The sequence below is a fragment of the Chenopodium quinoa genome, unplaced genomic scaffold, assembly GCF_001683475.1.
Source record: "Chenopodium quinoa cultivar QQ74 unplaced genomic scaffold, ASM168347v1, whole genome shotgun sequence".
In the NCBI taxonomy this organism is placed as follows: domain Eukaryota; kingdom Viridiplantae; phylum Streptophyta; class Magnoliopsida; order Caryophyllales; family Amaranthaceae; genus Chenopodium; species Chenopodium quinoa.
In genome coordinates, this window is record NW_018742213.1 from 117,447 (window position 1) to 139,629 (window position 22,183).

Sequence of the window (22,183 nt, forward strand, 5' to 3'; positions counted from 1 at the left end):
AACAGTTTAAGAAGACAAAAGTTGAGATGAATGTGTGGAAACTTCTGGTAACATCTCGAGAGCATAGGTTGGTTGTAATGAATGCCTTGGATAAAATCGGGATAGATTCTGACACCACTCCTGAGGGACTAGCCAACTTCCTCACAAGTGACCTTCCTAGTCCGATTAATTTGATCACCTTTTCTGACAAAGATTTACCCCCCAGAAGGTGACAAACATTACAAGGCATTAAACCTCACGGTAGTTTGCAAAAGGATGAATGTTCCTATGACTCTTGTAGACAATGGATCGGCTATCAATGTCTGTCCACTTAGAACTGTGAGGATGCTCGGCATAAGGGATGAAGACTTAACTCCGTCCACACCAGGAATAAGAGCCTACGATAATACTCGTCGTCAAGCTCTTGGCAAAATTACCCTAAATGTAACGGCAGGAGCAATAGAACATGCTACTACTTTCCAAGTAGTGGACATCAAAGCTTCATTCAACTTATTGTTGGGACGCCCTTGGTTTCATGATCTAAAGGTCGTCCATTCATCTCTCCACCAACAAGTAAAAGCTATAGTTGGGGGAATTCCAATCACTATAGATGCTTCGCCAATGAGAATCAAATCTATAGAAAATCCAATTATTAATGTGGAACACGACGAGGATGATGAAGACCTATGGGGCTTTAACGAAGAAGTCTCCTTAATCCAGGAGGATGAAAGGACCCCTCTTTTCCAGACCCCCATTCAAACATGATTGTCAATGCAATGCTGAAGAAACAAGGACACTTCCCTGGGATGACTTTAGGAAAGAAGAAAGGAATGACAAAACCACTGGAGTCACCTGGCCTCCCTAAGTTAGACACTTTCGGACTTGGTTTCGAACCGACTCGGAAAGATCTCAAACGAGCCCAGGAAAAGTTGAGAGCACGTAGGGACGCTCGCATTCAAAAGAAAGCAATTCTGATGGATCAGTACCCTCTTACGCTTAATGGTCTGTTTATAAAAGAAGGAGAGGACTATCCAGGCCATGAATATCTCGAGCCATTTGTTGTAAACGGCATAAGACAACAGGGATTCGAAATTTTCTTGGATTGCTACTTCACTAATGAAATCCCAACTTCGTCCAAAAGGAGAAAGCACCTCCATGCTTTGACTTTAACGTCATGGGATTACTGTTTGGGCGAGAAAAGAATGAGCCAACTAATGAAGAAGATAACTCCTCGCTCATTCAAACGGTCCTACAAAGTGAAAGCTTCGACCCCTCAAAGCTAATTACTCCAGCTGAAGGATCACTGCAAGGGTGGCGCAAGATTATCAAAGTGACTACTCCAAGCGGAAGGAAGATATCAATCACGACAGGACAGGGACCGATGTTTGAGGAGTCGTCTGAGTCAGAGTCTGAGTCAGAGTCAGAGTCTTTCCCTCTAGAGTTTTCTAAGTCTTTAGTAGTAACACCTCCCCCTCCTATTTCTTCTCATAGGATAGTTAGTGATCCAGTCCCTGAGGACATATCACTCTTTGATGTAATGATCTCAGAGTACAATAATATTTCTCATTCTTCTTACTTCTTGTGTTCTTCTCTAACCCAAGATGACGAGCATTGCTTAGCTAACGATGAAAAAGACAAAGAAATTATTAAAGCAATGGAAACACTCGAAAAGAAAACACCGGTAATTGAAGAAACTGAAACAGTTGACATCTTGAATGATTCAACTCATAAAAGAGAAGTTAAAATCGGATTAACATTGAATAAACAAGAAAGAACCGATTTAATTAACTTACTTAAAGAATTTATCGATGTATTTGCTTGGTCATATGAAGATATGCCAGACATTAATAGAGAGATAGCTCTAACACACTATACCACTAATTCCTGGAATGAAACCTGTAAAACAAAAGTTACGTCGAATGAAACCCGACGTAGCACTTAAAATAAAAGAAGAAATTCAAAAACAAATAACTGCAGGTTTCATCAAGGTATCCAAATACCCCGAATGGGTCGCCAACGTCGTCCCAGTTCTGAAGAAAGACGGAAGGGTAAGGATGTGTGTCGACTATCGTGATCTAAATAAGGCAAGTCAAAAGGACGACGTCCCTTTGCCACACATCGATATTCTGGTAGATAACACGACAAATCACGCGCTTCTCTCGTTCATGGATGGGTACGCAGGTTACAACCAGATTCTCATGGCAGAAGAAGACATGGAGAAAACAACTTTTATAACGCCATGGGGCACTTACTGCTACACGGTAATGCCATTCTGGTTGAAAAACGCGGGTGCTACTTCCCAACGTGCAGCAACTGCCTTACTCCATGACATGATGCACAAAGAAGTCGAGGTATATGTCGACGACATGATTGTAAAATCAAAAGACCATCCAGGCCATCAAGTAGCCTTAAGGAAATTTTTCGAAAGGCTAAGAAAATATAATATGAGGTTGAATCCATCAAAATGTGCTTTTGGAGTCACCTCAGGCAAGCTCTTGGGATACGTCATAAGCTCTAGAGGAATAGAGGTAGACCCAACCAAGATCAAAGCAATCATGTCCATGCCACTGCCCAAGATTGAGAAACAGATTCGAGGATTTATTGGCCGGTTGAAATACATAAGTAGGTTCATATCAAAACTGACGACGATATGTGAACCAATCTTCAAAAAACTCAAGAAGAATGTACCATTAATATGGAATGACGAGTGTCAAAAAGCCTTTAAAAAGATCAAAACCTATCTCGGCCAAAGAAGAATGTACCAGTAATATGGGATGACGGCCAAAGTAGTCGCAAATCCGTCGCAAAAATGGATTTGCGACGGATTTGCAACTACTTTGGTTCGTTGCCAAAGGCCTCGTCGCAAATCCATTTTTGCGACTAATTTTTGGACAGTCACAAATTTAGCGACGGATTTGCAACGCCTTTGCAACTACCATTTAGCGACTAACTTTCAAATTTTAGCAACTAAATTATTGTCCGTCGTAAAATATTTGCGACGGATTAGCAACTACTTACGAAACAAATTTTTGCGACTACAAAACTAATTATTTGTGACAGATTAGCGACTACTGAGACTAATGATTTTGCAACTAACCAATCAGTCTCTAAACCAAATTTGCAGTCGCTAAATATTTGCGACTGACGATCAATATTTGAGACCATAATTTAGCGACAACCAATATCAATCACAAAAAAAGGTACCCACGCATAAATTCAAATAACCAAAATGTTAATTTTATTCAAATATCCAAAACATCATCAAATTTGTATCAATGTATTAAAAAACAATATTTAACTCAAATGACTAATTGTTTTAAAAGTCACCTCCCATATAAAGAAAGCTACTTCAAATAAGAACCAATAATGACTATGTAAAAAAAAAAACCAGTTGTTCACAAAATTACCACCAAGAAAATAAAAATCACTTAGTTGTATCACGAGACTGTAGGCGTAGGAGGCTTACAAGGACGGTAACCTTGTTTGACAAGTGATAGCATTTCTTGCAATGTTTTTTACATAGCTAATTTTTCCTTCTTCCATGTACCTTTTTCGATCTCATGATTTTCGACGAATTCCTTAGCATATTTTAAGCTCTCTGCCACTATTTTTTGGCTTTCTTCTACCTTATTATGGTTTTCTTCTGCCATCTTCTTTAATTCTTCAACTTGAGAGCTGTAGAAGATGATGCTGTAAGTTGAGAAGCAGGATCGCTCTTGTAATACATTTGTGAAGCACTCCCTAAACCGTAGACTTTTCCTTTCTTTTGCCCACCTACAACCTCCAAATAGACTTTGTCGGGGTTTATCTCAATTCCTTTGTTCTTAATTTCCTCAAGTTTTTCCATATATTCTCCCTGCATTAAGATATGTATTAGTAACTATGATCTCAAATGTTAAAACTTAAAAAGACTAAAAACATAAAAAAAAAAGAAGTTAAAATAAAAAATGCAACACTTATAGCAAAATAATTTATGTAAGCAAATATTGGTTAAGTCCCGTGCCATGCACGGTAATTTTTAATACATATCATTAGTTTAAGACTGCTATTTAATTATAAAAAAAAACCTAATTGCAAAATAGGATGAAATTATGTGAGTAAGCAAAAAATGACCAGCAGATATAAAGACGGTTAGAACAAGTAGAATGATAAGCTCACATGAGCAAAAGGATCACTGGTTTCAGCAGATGAAGGGGGAATCAAGCATGATAAGCTCGTGCTCGTTAACATCAAAACAATAATTTATGTGAGTAAACAAAAAATGACCAGCAGATATAAAGACGGTCAGAACAAGTAGAATGATAAGCTCACATGAGCAAAAGGATCACTGGTTTCAGCAGATGAAGGGGGAATCAAGCATGAACGCCGCATTCTATACAAGAGGTCCCGTCGAAAAATTACAATTTCTTGAGAGTAATACTTTATTCTATTTTCCAAACCAGGAAAACTAGTCAGGAATAGTCATAAAGTACATTATACTCTCATTCTACATGCTTAACAAGCTCCATCAGATGGTTACTATAATAGCATAGCATTAAAAAGGAAGTTAAATTTCCAAAAATATAGAAAAATTGATAAAAGTAATTACTGTCTTATAAAAAAAAACAGAATAGCTTTAGCAAAGCTGCCTCACATCATGAAACAACTGCAGATACGATTAATTGTACCAATTTACCTGCAAGGATTGCTCATAAAAAGGGCATTTGGTATTTCTTTCTGAAGTTCTTTTGTTAGATACTTTGGAAGAGCACACCTTGGGAGAACAGACGAGGGGCCTGATAGTAATAACACTATAACATAAGAATGGACATTGGAGAATGAAATATATACAAGCAACAATAAGTCAATAAACAGAAATCACCTGCATCATCAATGCTAGGAATAAATAAAAACCGGCTTTGCTCTAGTATTCGAGGATATTCAGCAATCATTTTACCAAGATTCCCAAACTGCGATCTTCGTGCAAAATTTTGTCATTTATAGTTGTAAATGCATTAGTATCCTATAAATTATAAGTTAAAAGAGAGAAAGGAACAGGGATAAGCATTAACTCCTTACCTAAGCGAAGCAAAAGAATGAAATGATAGATTACATGGGGAAGAGAAGAAACTCCCCATGAATATGAACAAAGAAGGAACCACCTCCACAGCTTCATATCCATCCAGAACTTCTTTCAGCTTTACCATAGTCTAAGAACAGGGATAATCGAGCTTCATTAAAATGATAAAGAAAGAAAACAGGAAACTAGTAGAAGTGTTAATATCCCATTACCTCTTCGTCATCTAGCCATATGTCAGAAAGTACCACAAACATGTCATTAACTGCTTTTCTTTTCATATCATCTGTGAACCAATATTTGCATTGTTCCTGATGTACACATGCCATTGAGAGGAGGAGAGCTGAACTGAATTAGACCTAAGCTTAATTGTAACTCTAATGTGAAGACAGTATGTAAAAAAAAAACAAAAAACAATATTTCTGGATTTGCAATTGGCAATAGAAACCAAATTAAAATAAAAAATTGAACAAAAAAAACTCAATGATAACCCTAAAATTCGCAATTCCTAATTCTAGTTACTTACTACGTATTATTTTTAAGAATAACCCCTTATAACCCATAAACATAATCGAGAAATACTAATTCCTAATTCTAGTTACTTAAATTCGTATTATTTTCAAGAATAATTCTCGCATCTGTGATATTATCAGATTAAACCAATTTGCAATTCAATCAATAATCAGATTAATATCAATTCGCAATAGAAACCCAATTAAAATAAAAAATTGGACAAAAAACTCAAAGATAACCCTAAAATTCGCAATTGACATATATAATGCAGTAAGAGAAAGATTGAATGGAAGGTAGGAAGGGGAAGAACGCGTAATTACCTGGGTGAAGTAGTGGTGGCGCAACGGCAGCAGAGGAAGACGACGGTGATGCTTGATTTGAAGTTCTGAAACTTTTTTTTTTTTTTTGAGGAAGAGTATGATAGTTCTTGTTTTTGACGGTGAATAAGAGTATAAGACTAATTGATAATTCTTGTTTTTTTTTTGGCGACAATAACCTTTTTTTTTTTAGGAATAAGGGTTTTTTTTTTTTAATTATACTAAGGGTTTTTTTTTTATTTCTTTTTAATAAATATTAAAAATAATAGTAGCGACTACCGTGTTAGTTGCAAATTATTACAATAGCGTCGCAGATTAGCGACCGCATAGCAACTATTATAAATTCGGTTGCAAATTTTGTGACTACTCGTCTTTTTCTATCGCAAAAATATTTTTTGCAACTGATTATTATAGTAGTCGCAAAAATCAGTCGCTAATTAACGACCGCATAGCAACTACTGCAAATTCAGTTGCAAAATTTGCGACTACTCGTCTTTTTCAGTCCCTAAAATTATTTTTCAACTAATTATTATGGTAGTCGCAAAATTCCGTTGCTAATTCACCTTTTTCTTGTAGTGATACATAAAAGAGTACCTAAAAGCCGAGCTCTCCTATGCGTAGGAAAGAAGGATGCACAAAGAGCAATGCGAATAGTCCACGAAGGAATCTGTGGGACACATATAAATGGCAAAATGTTAGTCCAGAAAATAATGCGAGAAGGATATTATTGGACTACAATGAATAGGGATTGCCATCAATACGTGAAAAGATGCCCTAAGTGCCAAATTTATGCCAATTTACAACATGTCCCTCCATCTTTGCTCTACACCTACACATCGCCATGGCCATTCTCTACATGGGGAATTGACATCATTGGCAAAATCACTCCCCCAGGAACAGAAGGCCACGAATTTATCCTAGTAGCAATCGATTACTTTACAAAGTGGGTCGAAGCGCAATCGTATGCTAAACTCACTGCATAACATGTAGTACTCTTTATCGAAAGAAATATTATTTGTCGATATGGAGTCCCACATGAAATGATAAGTGACAATGGAACTCACTTTCAAGCCGAATGTGAAGAATTGCTACAAAAATACGGCATTCAACATCATCATTCTTCCCCTTATAGACCTCAAGAAAACGGAGCAGTCGAGGTAGCTAATAAAAATTTAAAGACTATCATCAAGAAAATGACGGAAAATTATAAGGATTGGCCTAACAAGCTTCACTTCGCATTGTGGGGTTATCGCACGTCAATCCGTACATCAACAGGAAATACGCCATTTTCCTTGGTATATGGAATGGATGTTGTACAACCTGTCGAACTAGAAATACCATCTCTACGCATCGCGTTAGAGAGTAAACTCGATGAAGTTGAATGGACTAGGGCAAGATACGAAGAATTGATTCTACTCGATAAGAAACGACTAGAAGCTCTACATCACACTCAGTGTTACCAAACTCGTATGGCTAGGCATTTTAATAAGAAGGTCAAGACAAGAAATATCAAAGTAGGAGACTTGGTATTAAAAGCGCTAAGGAAAAATATTGTAGACCCAAGGGGTAAATTTAGACCTAATTGGTCTGGACCCTACATTGTCAAAACAATCCTGTCAGGAGGTGCAGCAAAACTAACTGATATGGATGGCAATGAATTCTCAAACATGACAAATCTTGACCAACTTAAGAAATACTACTCATAAGTAATTGAGTAGGATACTCAAGAGAGCTACGTTTGGCCTGATTCCTTAAGAAAGGATACGTAGGCAACCCTTTACGGGTGCGGCCACTTTATTTTTCGACATCTCCGCGTTCCAGAATTAATTAAAAATTCAACAGAAAATCGGCGAATCATCGGCGTCGCAGGAAAGAACCTGGCGCCAGCCAGAAATCATTAGCGCCAGCCGATGAAATTGGCGCCTGGCGCCAGAATTCAATGGCAGGCGCCAAATGCCAATGACTGGCGCCGATTCGGAAATAAACTCTGGGCGAATTTCGGTGTTTTTCGAAAAATTTTCGACTTCCGTACTCGAAGAATTTCTGGAAAATTGATTTTTTTTTATTTTCATTGCTTTAATAAAATAAATTTAAAGTAAACAATTTAATTGAAAGCTAAAATTTCATTAATAAAATAACATTACATTATTGATGGAATTTAAATAAAGCTGAAATAAATTAACTTTAAATAAAAATAATAATCTAAGTCTAATAAATTTAAAGTTAAGCAATGCTCTTAATCTTTCTTTTTCTTCCTAGCTCTTTTCCAATTCTTGTCTGCTTCCTCCTCTTCATCCATAACCTTAGCTAGTAGGCATCATTTAGAGGACCTACATTCAATTTTGGAGTAGATAGTCTCCCCTTCAGCTAACACTCCATGCTTCTTTTCCCTTTATCTTTGGTAGCACCTTTCTTCCTAGGCATTGCAGGTGTTTTGAATTCAATTCTTGCACCTAAGAGTTCCTTGGCAAGAATCACCGTGTCACCTAGACGATTCTTCAAATCGGTTCTACCCTGATCAATCGAAGATTTCTTCAACAACCACTTCTTTACATCATTGGGCAAAGAAGGAGGGACCTTTTGGGTAATCACTTCCCATAAAGGTCTAGCACCCCAGTAAGCATCAAATCTGTCTACTTCTTGAGAAATAGGGTACTCAAAGGGAGGACAAAGATCTCCGGAAGGAATATTGTGAAGCAAGCCGTATTGTCTTTTTACCCTGCAGGGGTAATAATAAGTTACACGAGACACGCTTGGAAGACGGCAGAAAGGTTGCTTGTTGACACCAACCATCCTTTCTATTTTCCACCATGGGACGACCCACTTGATAGAAAAATCACGTGATTCAACGACTTTTCTCCACCCATGGCGCCCAATTTTAGGGATTCGCTTCTTCCTTCTCACGAAGCAATTGGGAGTATATTTCTCAATATCGTCCGGAGGGCTAATTAATCTTATCCTCTCCATTAGCCACATCTGTAAAAACATTGCAATGCAAATAAATTAGTATTACAATACAAAAATATGTTTTTTTGATTTCTGTAATTAAAAATATTATTTTTTTTTACCTGTAATAAAATTGGAGAGCCGCGAAAAGGCGCTTTAGGGTCCCTTTTCAATTCATTCAGACTAATCATAGTCTCTCCAACTATCAATGGCATTGGATTTCTCCTAGATTCAATTTTTTCTAGTACAGTGGTTATAATTGATTGACCTTCATTATTTTTACCACTACTAAGAAAAAATTGGTTAAGCATGCAAAATAAGAACGCCCTTCTTCTATATATATGAAAAGATTTAGAAAGAGGTTTATCAAAATAATGGCGTGCAAATTCTTTCAAGTTTATTATGTTTTCATCCACTATTTTTGTTAAATCCCTTTCTTTTAAATTAAATAAGCGCTCAAAATCCTTATAATAGTATGCGTCTACTCTAGGGATTACTACAAGGTCTATTGCAAGGAAGCCTAAAATAGCACCAAATTCCTCTGGCAAAGGGCTAATCTCATCATACCCTATTCTGAAACAATGAGTATCAACATTCCAAAATTCTAGAGCGGATGTATGAAGTCTAGGTCAAGATCTACCCCTTTGATGCCATAAATTCCCCCCAGGTGAAATAAATCTAATTCTTTTTTGTCTCTAGCATTAAGAGATCGACACCATTCATGAGTGTATTAGGTGAAGGTCTTGGTGACTAAAGACATGATTATTGTTTTTCTAAAGCAGAGAATTATTTTATTCGCTGGAATTATAAGAAGAATCGGCTGGGCAGGGGGATATTTATACACAAATTGCGAAGAATTTTAATCAGAATGAAATACGGAATCAGCGTCAATTGGCGTCAAAACCCCGTGATTGGCGCCAAGCGCTGGCGCTTGGCGCCACACGCTAAGTGTAGCGCTTGGCGCCATGCGCCATAGTGTGGCGCCAGTTGGCACCAAGATGCCAGACTAGCCGCGCGTGCTCAACTTGCGTTTTTAATATTAAACTCGAGTCGGTTAATGACTTTATGGCTCCGTTTATTTTTCCTAAACATCTTTTTTATCCTTTTTTCTTAATTAATTAAAATAGCTATTATTTTTAAATTCCAAACACCCGACATTTTATTCGATTTTTTCCTTTTTTTATTTTTTCTTTTTGGGGGAGAGAGTCAGATACCCTCCATCAATAATAAAAATGACGGAATTTTTGCGCAAAATTGTTTGTCACACTTTTCTTGCACACTCAAACATAATAATAACAATCAAATAAATTCATAATAGCATAAATATACAAAATGTGTCTATGAATAACGAGTTTAAGGCAAAGTTCTAGGAAAATTCAAAATAAAATATACACAAGAACAAACTACGGCGCCGGAGGACGTAGTCCCATCATATCATAAAAATGCGCCGTACGAGGAGTCACCTCTCCACCAGCTCCAATCCCAGCTCCAGTCCCCGTAGGAGGAGGAAGACTCAATATGGGACCACCCCAGCCAGGATCAACCTGAGGTTGAGGCCGCAGAGGCTGCTGCGATGACGCCTATCTCGTACATCCCACCACCTCTGAAAGCCGAGGTAGCCGCTCCTACCGGTGTAGCATGAGCACCCTCAGAAGAAGATCCCGAGCCCTCTGCAACGTCAGCTTGAGCAGCCTCAGAGCGACCGCCTCTACCCCCTGACGAAGTGCGACGACGTCTCGAGCTAGACCTCGCTGGATCCCTCCGCCCCTCAGGTCTCGTGCGGGTGTGAGAAGCAATAGGCTGGCCCTGCAAAAAGAATTAAATCAGAAACAAGATACAATTGAAGCAGCAATGCAAAAATAATGAGTACAGAAAGGCTACCTCTCGTATGACGTCATCCCGACGGCAAGTGGACGCATTCCTCATCCGGACGAGCTGGCTCTGGAAGGCATCTATGCATCGTGCCATCGCCGAAACCACCTCGCGTGAAAACTTTCAGAAAAATAAGTCAGTAAAAATGCATGATATATGAACACAAAAATTCTGAAAAAACTAGGATTACTCGAGTCTGGTGGCGAGGAATCGACCGCTCTACGAAGCGCTCGCCCTCAGGAGCCGGAGAAATCATCTCCTCGATCGGCCCGTACATCCCCTGGTAATGGATGGACATACGGGGTGGCACGAACTCAGCAGCACCGTCCTGATAAAAAAAAAATCAGTAAAGCATTACTTGGGGGCTACTTAGTGGAAAGTAAAGCTAAAAAAATCTTACCCTCACATCCTCAGCCGGTACGGGGGCTGGAGCTAACAAAGGTAGTAGCTCCTCAGCATAACACCGCCCGAGGATCACATGGGACCGCCAAGGGGTACCTGCTCCCTCAGACATGCTCGACAACCGCGCCTCGTCGAACATATGACGTGGTGGAGTAGCAGGAACGACGAAGACATCAGAAGAATGCTGTCTAGCGACCCTCTCTCCTAAGTACGCGACCGCTCCATAAGTCCCCAAGAAATAGCGACGCTCAGCAGAATAGTGTGCGGCTAACCCAGGGACTGTCCAACCGCCCCACGGTTGGTATACCACCTCAGGTCCCTATAAAGAGCATAAATCAGGCAAGAATATATTTAAAACACCGCGGAAAAGCAAAATAAATAATAAAAGTCGTACCGAGATGATCCAGTTCCGGACATGTGTAGTGGACATGTCCACATGGTGACCGCCCCAGGAGGCGCTCACAGGAAATCCCCGCGGCGATGGTCTCGCCGACGCAACAGAAGAAAAGTACTCGTAGGACCAAATCTACAACGAGCTAAAAGTGTGAGTAAATGCTAAACTAATATGCAGAGCTAAACTTTATAGGGAGTAAATGTTTACCTCTACGACCTTCCAAAAGGCAGACAAAGCAACGTTCGTTCCAAAGGACCGGTGTCGACATGAGTCCCTCAACTCACGAACAAAGTCAGCATAGGCTTAGCTGGCCCGGTCATAAGTCCCAATCCGGTGAAGATCACGGAAAGCAGGAAGATAGTAAAGCAACGCCCTACTACCTTTGTCAGGGGAGAATGTCCCTGACAACAACATCAGCGCAAAGATGCGCACCCGCTGCTCTCGGGTGGTCGCATCGTCATCAAGAGACGCTGCCAGCGTCGAGCGGTGAATTCCCCAAGCGCTAAACTGAGTAGTCTCGACCTCAGCTCGGGCCCGAATAGCCATCGGCCCCAATAGCTCCTCGACCTCCGAAGAGAAGACGTCGATTCCACTGTCAAACGGCAGTGGCACAGAAGTGAACTCCAGTCATGTGATGAGACTGAAGTCCGTAGGGGTGACCATCATCTCGCCCCAAGGGAAATGGAAGGTGTTGGTGGTGTCCCAGAAGAACTCCACCAAAGCGCGCACTACGTGGTGACCCCCGTTGGAGGCAACCATAGCTTCGGAGGTCTCGAACAGAGTAACTAGTCTACAAGACTCCCACAGGAGCCTCGTCTCAACATCCCTGGCGATGTACATCACGTACAAATCGCCTAAACCATCACAGCCAGAGCCGTGATGCCGTGTCCTCCCGGGCGCGATGCCCTGTCTCACCCTCTCAGAAATGTGGTGAACAGGGGCGAAGAACAGGGTCCGCTCATCCCATTCCGGAAGCCGACCAAGTGAAGTGGACGGCTCGGCGTCGTCCTCCACGGGCTCATGCTCCCGTTTAGTGTTTCGGGACAATGAACCCGAGCCTCGCTGTGTAGCCATGCTATATTGTGCAAAATTATCATAAATTAAGGCTCTATAGTATATAATGTTTGCCTAGCCGCATGATACTATGTTCGCAAAAACAGAGTACGTAGTACTAAAACAGAGCACAAATTCAAATTGAGCATAACAACATTTTTCAAGCAATTAAAAAATTTCTTGCAACACTATAGTGATTATTGTGACAAATTGAACAAGAATTGCTAGCAAAAATATCAAGAACGAGTCACATTATTCTTCACGACCTTAAGAGGTCCAACAATGGCAAATTGCTCATTTCTTCACCAAATTGAGTCAAACAAGTCTCAAATTACTCCCAAGGCAATATATAAACATAATCAAGCAATTTCATGGCATAAAACTTGACAAACAAAGCAAATTGAGCATTATAAATTTCAAATTTTCATGAAATTCGTGAATAAACATGTCAAGAATTCATAAAAACTGATGTGAGTTTGAAGAAAACTTACATAGATCAGGAAAATAGATGAAAAGAGCTTTGATTTTCAACAAATTTGAGCGAATTCGGTTGAGAAACGAGCAAGCACCGAGCAATTGAAGTTTTCGGACTTTCTTTCGAGCAAAATCGCGACGAGCAGCAGCAAAATGAAGGGGAAAGGGGTATTTAAGGAAGTCCCCATGTTGGCGCCAAGCCCTATACATTGGCGTCATAAATTAGGCTTGGCTCCTGGCGCCAATATTAGCGCCTGGCGCTAATGCTAATAAGGTGGCGCTGATGGTTTTTTCAGTGGCGCCAAAGCACCCAGCCACCTGATGAGGTTGTGCTAGCCTTCTGCAACATATTTTTGGGTTCTTTAGTACGTCAGTTAGCACCTCTAAGCAATTTGACATAATTTAGTAATCGGCTTGATTACGTAAAGTGATCAAACTAATGAAAGATCGTCTCACTTAGCTTTAAGTGCCTAAGCATTGGCACATTAACAAAAGGCACCGACATATAGGTTCAAAAGCAAAAGGGCACCGACGTACAGGTTCAAAGCAATAGAAGCGGCGACGTATATGCATAGCGGGAGCAAAGTTCAGGCGAACTTTTAAAGATCGACAGGCGTGGATCTTCGGTAATTTCCTTTGGAAAATTATCGCATCAAATGAGGATGACTTCAAGAGAAGATATCTTCGACAGCATTCCCCAGCTTGCAGAGAGTTGTCACAAACAACTGGGGGTAATTTCGGGCGAAGTTGTCTTCGATAGTATTCCCTTGGACGTGGAATATTATCAATGCGGATGAGGATTGTTTCAAGAGAAGCAATCTTCGATAGTATTCCCTTGGATGTGGAATATTATCAAAGCAGAAGAGGATCGTTTCAGGCGAAACAGTCTTCTATTTTGGAAACAGTTACAGGCATAGCAGTTTTCAAGCGGGATGGCATTCTCTAGCTTGCAAGAGGTCATCAAAACAATTTGGTTACTTTCAGAGACGTGTGCTTGACGGTGCAAGATACGCGTTTCTTAATTCTTTTATCTGCTTAACTAATGCTAGTTTTGCAGTTATCGGCGTTGCAAGATTGATTTAGGATCGCAGAACGTTCTGAATCATTCTCCGTCCCTATCGATACTTTGACTTTTGTTTTCGAAACTTGCGTTTCTCCAAACTCAGTCAAAGTGGGGGCTTTTGTAGACACCCATTTGTGTCTCCCAAAAACCAAACCCAGTGATGAGTACCTTTCACGTCGATTCATAATCGAATGAAGTGAAAGTGTGGAAAAGTCTAGTGTTGCGGAAAGTTTTAATTCTTTTCTCTTCTCTCTGTTTTTGAAAACTTATTTTAAGAAAACAGCCAATCCAGTTTGGTTGGTCCATGATATGGGTCCAATATTAGTGTAGTTGGATGGGGCTTTTATAAGTGGTTTATTTGACCACTTATTGTGTAAATTTAAACACGATTTTGCAATCATTTCCCCTCTTTCTAACCCAATTTTGAATGAAAATGTTTTGTCTCGGCTTTCCCCCCCCTCTTGGTTTGTGTTTGTCCATGTTTTGCAGGTCTATGGACTCAATTAGGCAGGCTTTCGGTGCATGAATCGTGTTTAAGACAAGAGGATTGAAGATTGGAGAGGGCGCTCCAGGGGAGCGGGCGTGCACCTCTCATGGAGCGGGCGCTCCTCGACTCTAGCCACATTCTGCCCAAGTTCAGGTGCTGTTAGGAGCGGGCGTGCACCTCTCATGGAGCGGGCGCTCCTCGACTCTAGCCACATTATGCCCAAGTTCAGGTGCTGTTAGGAGCGGGCGTGCTCCTCACCAGGAGCGGGCGCTACTCCCTTTGAAGATTGAATCTGCCCATGCTGCTGGAACAGGGGAGCGGGCGTGCATCATGTGAGGAGCGGGCGCTCCTCCCTGACACTTTCAAATCTGACCCTTCATTGAAGCATTCTGGAGAGGGCGTGCAGCCGAAAGGAGCGGGCGCTCCCAGCTTAGGAGCGGGCGCTCCTCATTGTGGAGCGGGCGCTCCTCGCTGGGAATCCGTTTTCTTTTGACGGATTTCCTTATGTGTTTCGGGGAGTATAAATACTTCCCCTTTAGCTCATTTAGAAAGGGGGTACAGTAGCCTAGTTTTCAGAAACCTCTCTTAGTTTGAAACATTCCTTAGGATTAATTTAGCTTAGTTTTCATCAAATCAAATCATTGTATTAGTGAAATTCAAGAATTATTCTCAAAGTTTGGCAATTTGTATTCAACATTTGAAGCTTCAATTAGTAATTTCTCCAACCTTCTTCCTTTTAATTTCAGATTTTATTTGGTATTTGCATGTTATTTAAATCTTCTTAGTTCTTGGTAATTTGTTATTGGATGATAGTTATTTCAATTGTTAACCACTTTTCCCCAATTAAAGTATTTAGAACCCTAATTCTTGATTGCATGTTGATAAACATGAGTTGTGAGTAGTCTTCTTGCTAAGGGTTGGGTGAAGCTCGACCTTTTGGGTTAACTATGCAAATGTGGGAGAAGCATTGATGTTTGTATTGCAATTAAATTGATTATATGAGATTGCTTGTTAGTTCCTCATGATAGGTTTAGCTACCCTTGACTAAGGAGCTTGATAGTATGAGATTGCTTGTTAGTTCCTCATGATAGGTTAACTACCCTTGACTAAGGAGCTTGATAGTATGATATGCCTAATTTGACATGGAAGTGTAAATTGAGTACGTCATTACTTATTGTAATTTGATTATGTATCATCTATTGCTAAACTAATGAGGAATCTAAGTTTAGTAGTGTGAGTTGTTTTCTAATTGCATGAGGTTGATTTTACATATAGTCCTTGCTATATCTTGTCTATTTTACTCCCCGTTTGCCTATTTGCCTTGGTTGAGTGGATCTCATTCCCTAGTATCTTTAATTCATTGATTTAGAACCATAGTTTGTTTGTCTTCTTGACGAACCCCAATTCACCAATTGACTTCGAGTTAGCTTAAGTGTAAAGATCTTTGGCAATCATATCCCGTTCCTTGTGGACCGAACTCTTACTTGTCATTATGCTTGGTTTGTAAGGTGTTTGTTAATAAATGTGTTTGATTGAGTGTGGAATGTACGACCGTTCTAACGCCCATCAAAATGGCGCCGTTGCCGGGGAACGGTGTTGTTGATAGCTAATTGATTACTTGAGTCTAGTTCACCATAAAAAAATTTCAAAAAGATTGTTTCTTTTTGGCTACACTTGTAGCCTTGGTACTAATTGCGTTTGTTGAGAGTGTATGCGCAGAACTCATAACAGGATCTTGGTACCTTACGATCCCGAGATTGAGCAAACTTATAGAAGGAGAAAAAGAGCCGGTTCTAGGCCGTTTACTACTCCCCCAGCTAGGGAGACCAATTTCGAGGAGGGTCGAGATCAAATGGGTGACGCGGAACCACCACCTCAAAGACCTTTAAAGGAGTTGGGAACTCCGGGAGCTTATAGAGCTTCAAGCGGCATTGCTCCACCCATTACTCAAGCCAATGACTTCGAGATTGGGCCCGCAATGATTAATTTGATTGAAAGGAGGCAATATAGTGGAGCAAAACATGAGAGCCCTCTTGCACACTTGAACGAGTTCGAAAAATATTGTAACACGATCAAGGTAAATGGGGTAACTCAAGAGTTTGTGAGACTAAAGTTGTTTCCTTTTTCTTTGATAGGAAGAGCTCTTGAATGGCTTGAGAAGGAGGTGAGGCCTAACTCCTTGAGAACTTGGGACGAGGTCACCACGACTTTCTTAGGAAGATTCTATTCCCAAAAGAAGACGGCCGAGGCAAGAGCTTTGATCCAAGGTTTCCGTCAAAAAGCTAGTGAAACCATTTATGAAGCATGGGAACGATACAAGGAATATCAAAGGGAGTGCCCTCATCATGGCATTCCGTCATATCAAGTGCTTCAAATTTTCTATGGGGGCTTGAGCCCACAAGGAAAGACTAGCTTGGATGCAGGAGCGGGTGGCCCGATTATGAACAAGACGGAGGAGCAAGTCATAGAGATAATTGAGGATGTGGTGAGGCACCACATGGATTGGCAAGAAGGAGAGAGAGATTCTCTAAACAAGGGAGGAAATGCGGTTTACTCCGTTGATCACCTTAATGCCATCAACAATTTGACCTCCCAAATCGCCAACCTTGGAAAGGAGATGACGTCCATTAAGGCAAAACTAGAGACCTCTAGTTCAACACAAGAGCATCCCTCCCAATCTAAGGGGAGAGGTATGAATTCTAACTCTTCTCCCTCTACTTCTAATAACATGCCTCATGGATGTTTGTTTTGTGAAAATTGTGGGTCTTATGACCATGATACCTCTTGTAATTATGATTTCCAACCCCAACCCCAATACGAAGATGGTAATGAAATGAAAATGAACAAGTCAATGCCTTGTCTTATGATAATAGACATAGGAATGACAATCAAAGATACTTACCACCAAATAGAAGAGAACAAGGGGGGAATTCCTATAACCAAAGAGGAAATGATTACGATTACCATAATCAAAATCAATGGGGAAGTAGGAACCAAAGGGACCAAAATCCCCAAGGTAACTACAACCAACAAGGTGGTTATGGTAACCATAATCATAATAATCAAGGAAACTATGGGAATCAAGGGCAATTTCACCAAGGGGAAAACTCTAATAATCGGAACAATTGGAACAACAATAATAATAGAGGTTCTTCTAATCAAAATACGTCCAATTCGAATGTTAGAGGTAATAGGGCTTCCCAAGACAACCACTATGCACAAGCACCACATAGTAGGTCTAGCTTGGAGGAAATGATGGAGAATCAAACTAAAATGTTCAATTCTTTAATGGCCTCAAGTGAAAAGAAATTTAGTGAAGTGATGACTAAAGAGGCCCGTAAATGTTATATCAACAAGGAGTGGTGAAGTTTTGGAAGAAAGTGTTCCTAAAAAAGGCAATGAGAGAATGAACATGAGTGAGCCTCCCTTTAAAAGTGATTTTGAACAAGAGAGAGAGCAAAACCATGAGAATGAAAAGGAGAAAGAATGTGAGAAAGAAAAAGAATTTGAGAAAGAGAAAGATTTTGAAAAAGAGAGTGAAGACAGAAGAGAAAAAGAGAGAGAAACAAAACAATTGCAAAAACTACCATATCCTCACAAATTTGTTAGAAACAAATTAGATGTGCAATTTGGAAAATTTCTTGAAACATTGAAACAAATTCACCTTTCAATTCCTTTTACCGATGCTATCAAGCAAATGCCCAACTATGCTAGGTTTTTGAAAGATATTTTGAGTGGAAGGAGAAAGTGTGAATTGGTTGAAACGGTGAGTCTCACCGAGAATTGTAGTGCAATCATCATGAACAAGATGCCACCCAAATTAAATGACCCCGGTAACTTTTCTATCCCATGTGCAATATACAAGATGCAAATTGATAATGCTTTGTGTGACCTAGGGGCTAGTGTTAGCCTAATGCCATACTCGGTATACCAAAGACTTGGGATAGGGGAACTTCTACCCACCAACATCACCCTACAATTGGCCGATTGCTCTATTAAATTCCCAAAGGGTAAGGTAGAGGATGTTCCTCTAAGGGTAGGGAAGTTTGTAATCCCGGTGGATTTTGTTGTGTTAGAGATGGATGAAGATGTTAACATTCCAATAATTCTAGGAAGACCTTTTCTTGCTACTTCGGGTGCTTTAATAGATGTTCAAAGTGCTAAAATTTCACTAAAAGTAGGAGATGAGGTGATAGAATTTGATTTGAATGAGAGCATGAAATATCCAAGCTCTAGTCTTGATAATTGCATGATGATTGATACTATTGATTCTATTGTAACTTCTATGCATGAGCACTTGCTCACTACTAACAATGCCCTTGAGAATTTCCTTTTGAACAAGGAAAAGATAGGTGACCAAAGCAAAGAGATGGCATTGTATGAAGAAATGCTTGAAGGAAGTACAGAATCAAGCAATGAGCAAGTGTGCATGGTAATCACAACACATGATGCATTAGAAGTAGCTACCTCAAGAGAAGGTAAGGGTGTTCCAATGGTAGAGTTGAAACCTCTACCATCACACCTAAGGTATGAGTTTTTGGGCCCCAATTCAACTTTTCCGGTTATTGTGAATTCTTCTTTGAACGAGTGCCAAACTCAAATTTTATGTGGTGTTTTGAGAGATCACCAAGGTGCTTTAGGCTATACCATAGATAACCTCAAAGGTATTAGCCCCGCTTTATGTATGCACCACATAACACTTGAGGAGGGTGCTAAGCCTTCCATTGAGAGGCAAAGGAAACTCAATCCTCAAATGGGGGAGGTGGTGAAGAAAGAAATCACCAAACTCCTTGATGCCGGCATCATCTTCCCCATTTCGAGTTCTAGATGGGTTTCCCCCGTTCATGTGGTCCCTAAAAAGGGAGGAATGACCGTAGTTGAAAATGAGAATGGTAATCTCATTTCAACTAGAACGGTGACTGGTTGGAGGATGTGCATAGACTATAGAAGTCTAAATGCATCCACCAACAAGGATCATTTTCCTCTCCCTTTTATCGACCAAATGCTTGAAAGACTAACCAAGCACAAGTATTATTGCTTTCTTGATGGTTATTCGGGTTTCTTTCAAATCCCTATAAACCCGGATGACCAAGAGAAAACAACTTTTACTTGTCCCTATGGAACTTTTGCATATAGGAGGATGCCCTTCGGGCTTTGCAACGCACCGGCAACCTTCCAAAGATGCATGATGAGTATTTTTGGGGACATGCTTGAAGCCGAAATGGAAGTTTTCATGGATGATTTCTCGGTAGGGGGCCTTTCGTTCGAGGATTGTTTGTCCAACTTGGGCAAGTGCTTGACAAGATGTGAGAAGGTCAATTTGGTTTTGAATTGGGAGAAATGCCACTTTATGGTGGAAGAGGGAATTGTCCTTGGTCACAAGATTTCAAGCAAAGGGATTGAGGTTGACAAGGCCAAAGTTGAAGTAATAGAAAAGCTTCCGCCACCAATCAATGTGAGAGGAGTAAGGTCATTTTTGGGGCATGCCGGGTTCTATAGGAGATTCATCAAGGATTTCTCACAAATTGCTAGACCCCTAAATGCTCTTCTTCAAAAAGATGCCATCTTTATTTTTGATGAAGAGTGTCTCCAAGCTTTCAACAAATTAAAGGAGGCTTTAATCTCAACTCCAATTGTGCAAGGGCCAAGATGGGATTTTCCATTTGAACTTATGTGCGATGCAAGTGATGTTGCGATTGGAGGAGTATTGGGGCAAAGGGTAGAGAAGAGGCTTCACGTGATTTACTACATGTCTAAGACCTTGAATGAAGCTTAACGAAACTACACCACAACGGAGAAAGAGTTTCTTGCCGTGGTTCATGCTTTTGAGAAGTTTTGGAACTACCTCATTGGTTCCAAAACTATTGTTTATACCGATCACGCAGCCATTAGGTACCTTATTGCAAAGAAAGAATCCAAGCCACGTCTTCTTCGGTGGGTCCTATCTCTCCAACAATTTGATGTTGAAATCCGTGATAAAAAAGGGGCCGAGAATGTGGTTGCGAACCATCTTTCCCGACTAGAGAATGTGCAAGCTAGTGATGAGGAAATCCCTATATGTGATGAATTGAGAGATGATATGCTTTACATCTTGAATGAAAAGGAGCTTCCTTGGTTCGCCGACTTGGTAAACTACTTGGCTTGTGGAGAATGCCCACCCGATTTCTCCAAGAATCAAAGGAAGAAGCTAAAAAGGGAATCAAGACATTATGTATGGGATGATCCCATTCTCTACAAACGAGGAGTAGATGGTTTGCTCCGTAGGTGTGTCCCGGATGAACAAGTGCAAGGAGTGCTCAAGATGTGCCATTCCGATCCATGTGGAGGGCATATGGGAGCCAAAAAAACTGCATTGAAAATCTTGCATAGAGGTTTGTGGTGGCCTCACATCTTCAAGGACGCTTGGGGATTTGTGAAGACTTGTGACCGGTGTCAACGAACCAGCAACATATCCAAGCGTAATGAGATGCCCCAACAACCGATTCTTGAGTTTGAGGTATTTGATGTATGGGGTATGGATTTCATGGGGCCATTCCCAAATTCTCATGGGAATCAATACATCCTTGTGGCGGTCGACTATGTATCAAAATGGGTGGAAGCCATTGCCTCCCCAACTAATGACCACAAGGTTGTCATGAAGATGTTCAAAAAAAGTCATATTTCCAAGATTCGGTATTCCAAGGGCGGTGGTGAGTGACAATGGTTCACATTTTGTTCATAGTGCTTTTCAAAAGATGCTAAGAAAGCACGGGGTCCACCAAAGATTCGGCCTTACCTATCATCCACAAACAAGTGGACAAGCGGAAGTGTCTAACCGTCAAATAAAGCTAATCCTCGAGAAGACGGTTGCTAAGAACATGAAGGATTGGTCAGAAAAGCTTGATGACGCTCTATGGGCATATAGAACGGCGTACAAGACCCCAATAGGCACAACTCCATATCGTCTAGTGTATGGAAAATCTTGTCATCTACCGGTGGAGCTTGAGCACCGGACCCAATGGGAGACCAAGAAGATTAATTTCGACTTGGCTAGCGCGGGAGAGAAAAGATGGCTTGATTTGCATGAGCTTGAAGAGATAAGGTTGGAAGCCTATGAGTGTGCTAGCAACTATAAGAATCGCACTAAGGATTGCCACGACCGGAACATTGAAAAGAAAGCATTTCTAAAAGGCGATAAGGTACTCCTCTACAATTCTAGGATGAAATTGTTTCCCGGGAAACTTTTATCAAGGTGGAGTGGACCCTTTGTTGTCAAGGAACTGTTTCCTCATGGAGCCGTGGAAGTTTGGGATATGGACGGCAAGAGATCTTTCAAGGTGAATGGGCATCGCCTCAAGCTTTACTACGAGGGTGCTCATATGGGTGTTTTAGAATCAACTCAATGTAATCTTACCTCCTGAGTGTGGAGGTTGTCAAGCTATTGACGTTAAAGAAGTGCTTCCGGGAGGCAACCCGAGTAAAAAAAAAAGAAAAAAAAAAGAGAGAGAGAAGAGAGAGTCAAGAAAATAAAAGGAGTGAAAAATAAAACAATGAATGAGAGAAGAAAAGAATAAGAGTGTTGGGAATATCTGATTTTGGCCAATATTGTTGAATTTTGTTCTTGTGGTTTTGATATAGGTACTTGAAT

The 22,183-nt window shown here is 40.5% G+C and overlaps 2 protein-coding genes across 4 annotated transcripts; one reads left to right on the forward strand and one right to left on the reverse strand.

Moving 5' to 3' along the window:
• Positions 1–3,190: 3,190 nt before the first annotated feature.
• Positions 3,191–6,260, reverse strand: LOC110734028 (DNA polymerase epsilon subunit B-like). Of its 3 annotated transcripts, none has more exons than XM_021914102.1 (6): positions 5,869–6,239; positions 5,251–5,378; positions 5,038–5,168; positions 4,841–4,935; positions 4,655–4,754; positions 3,191–3,835 (listed from the first exon to the last, which is right to left on the reverse strand). In XM_021914102.1, the coding sequence occupies exons 2-6, from the start codon at positions 5,362–5,364 to the stop codon at positions 3,784–3,786; spliced, it is 492 nt and encodes a 163-aa protein (XP_021769794.1). In that variant the 5' UTR covers positions 5,365–5,378; positions 5,869–6,239; the 3' UTR covers positions 3,191–3,783. The 3 variants fall into 3 exon arrangements, with proteins under 3 accessions (XP_021769794.1, XP_021769780.1, XP_021769786.1); XM_021914088.1 differs by lacking the exon at positions 3,191–3,835 and adding an exon at positions 3,842–4,405 and having other exon boundaries at positions 5,869–6,260; XM_021914094.1 differs by lacking the exon at positions 3,191–3,835 and adding an exon at positions 3,842–4,405 and having other exon boundaries at positions 5,251–5,346; positions 5,869–6,253.
• Positions 6,261–21,413: 15,153 nt separating this feature from the next.
• Positions 21,414–21,956, forward strand: LOC110733995. Its single transcript, XM_021914053.1, has one exon. The coding sequence runs from the start codon at positions 21,414–21,416 to the stop codon at positions 21,954–21,956; it is 543 nt and encodes a 180-aa protein (XP_021769745.1).
• Positions 21,957–22,183: the final 227 nt, after the last annotated feature.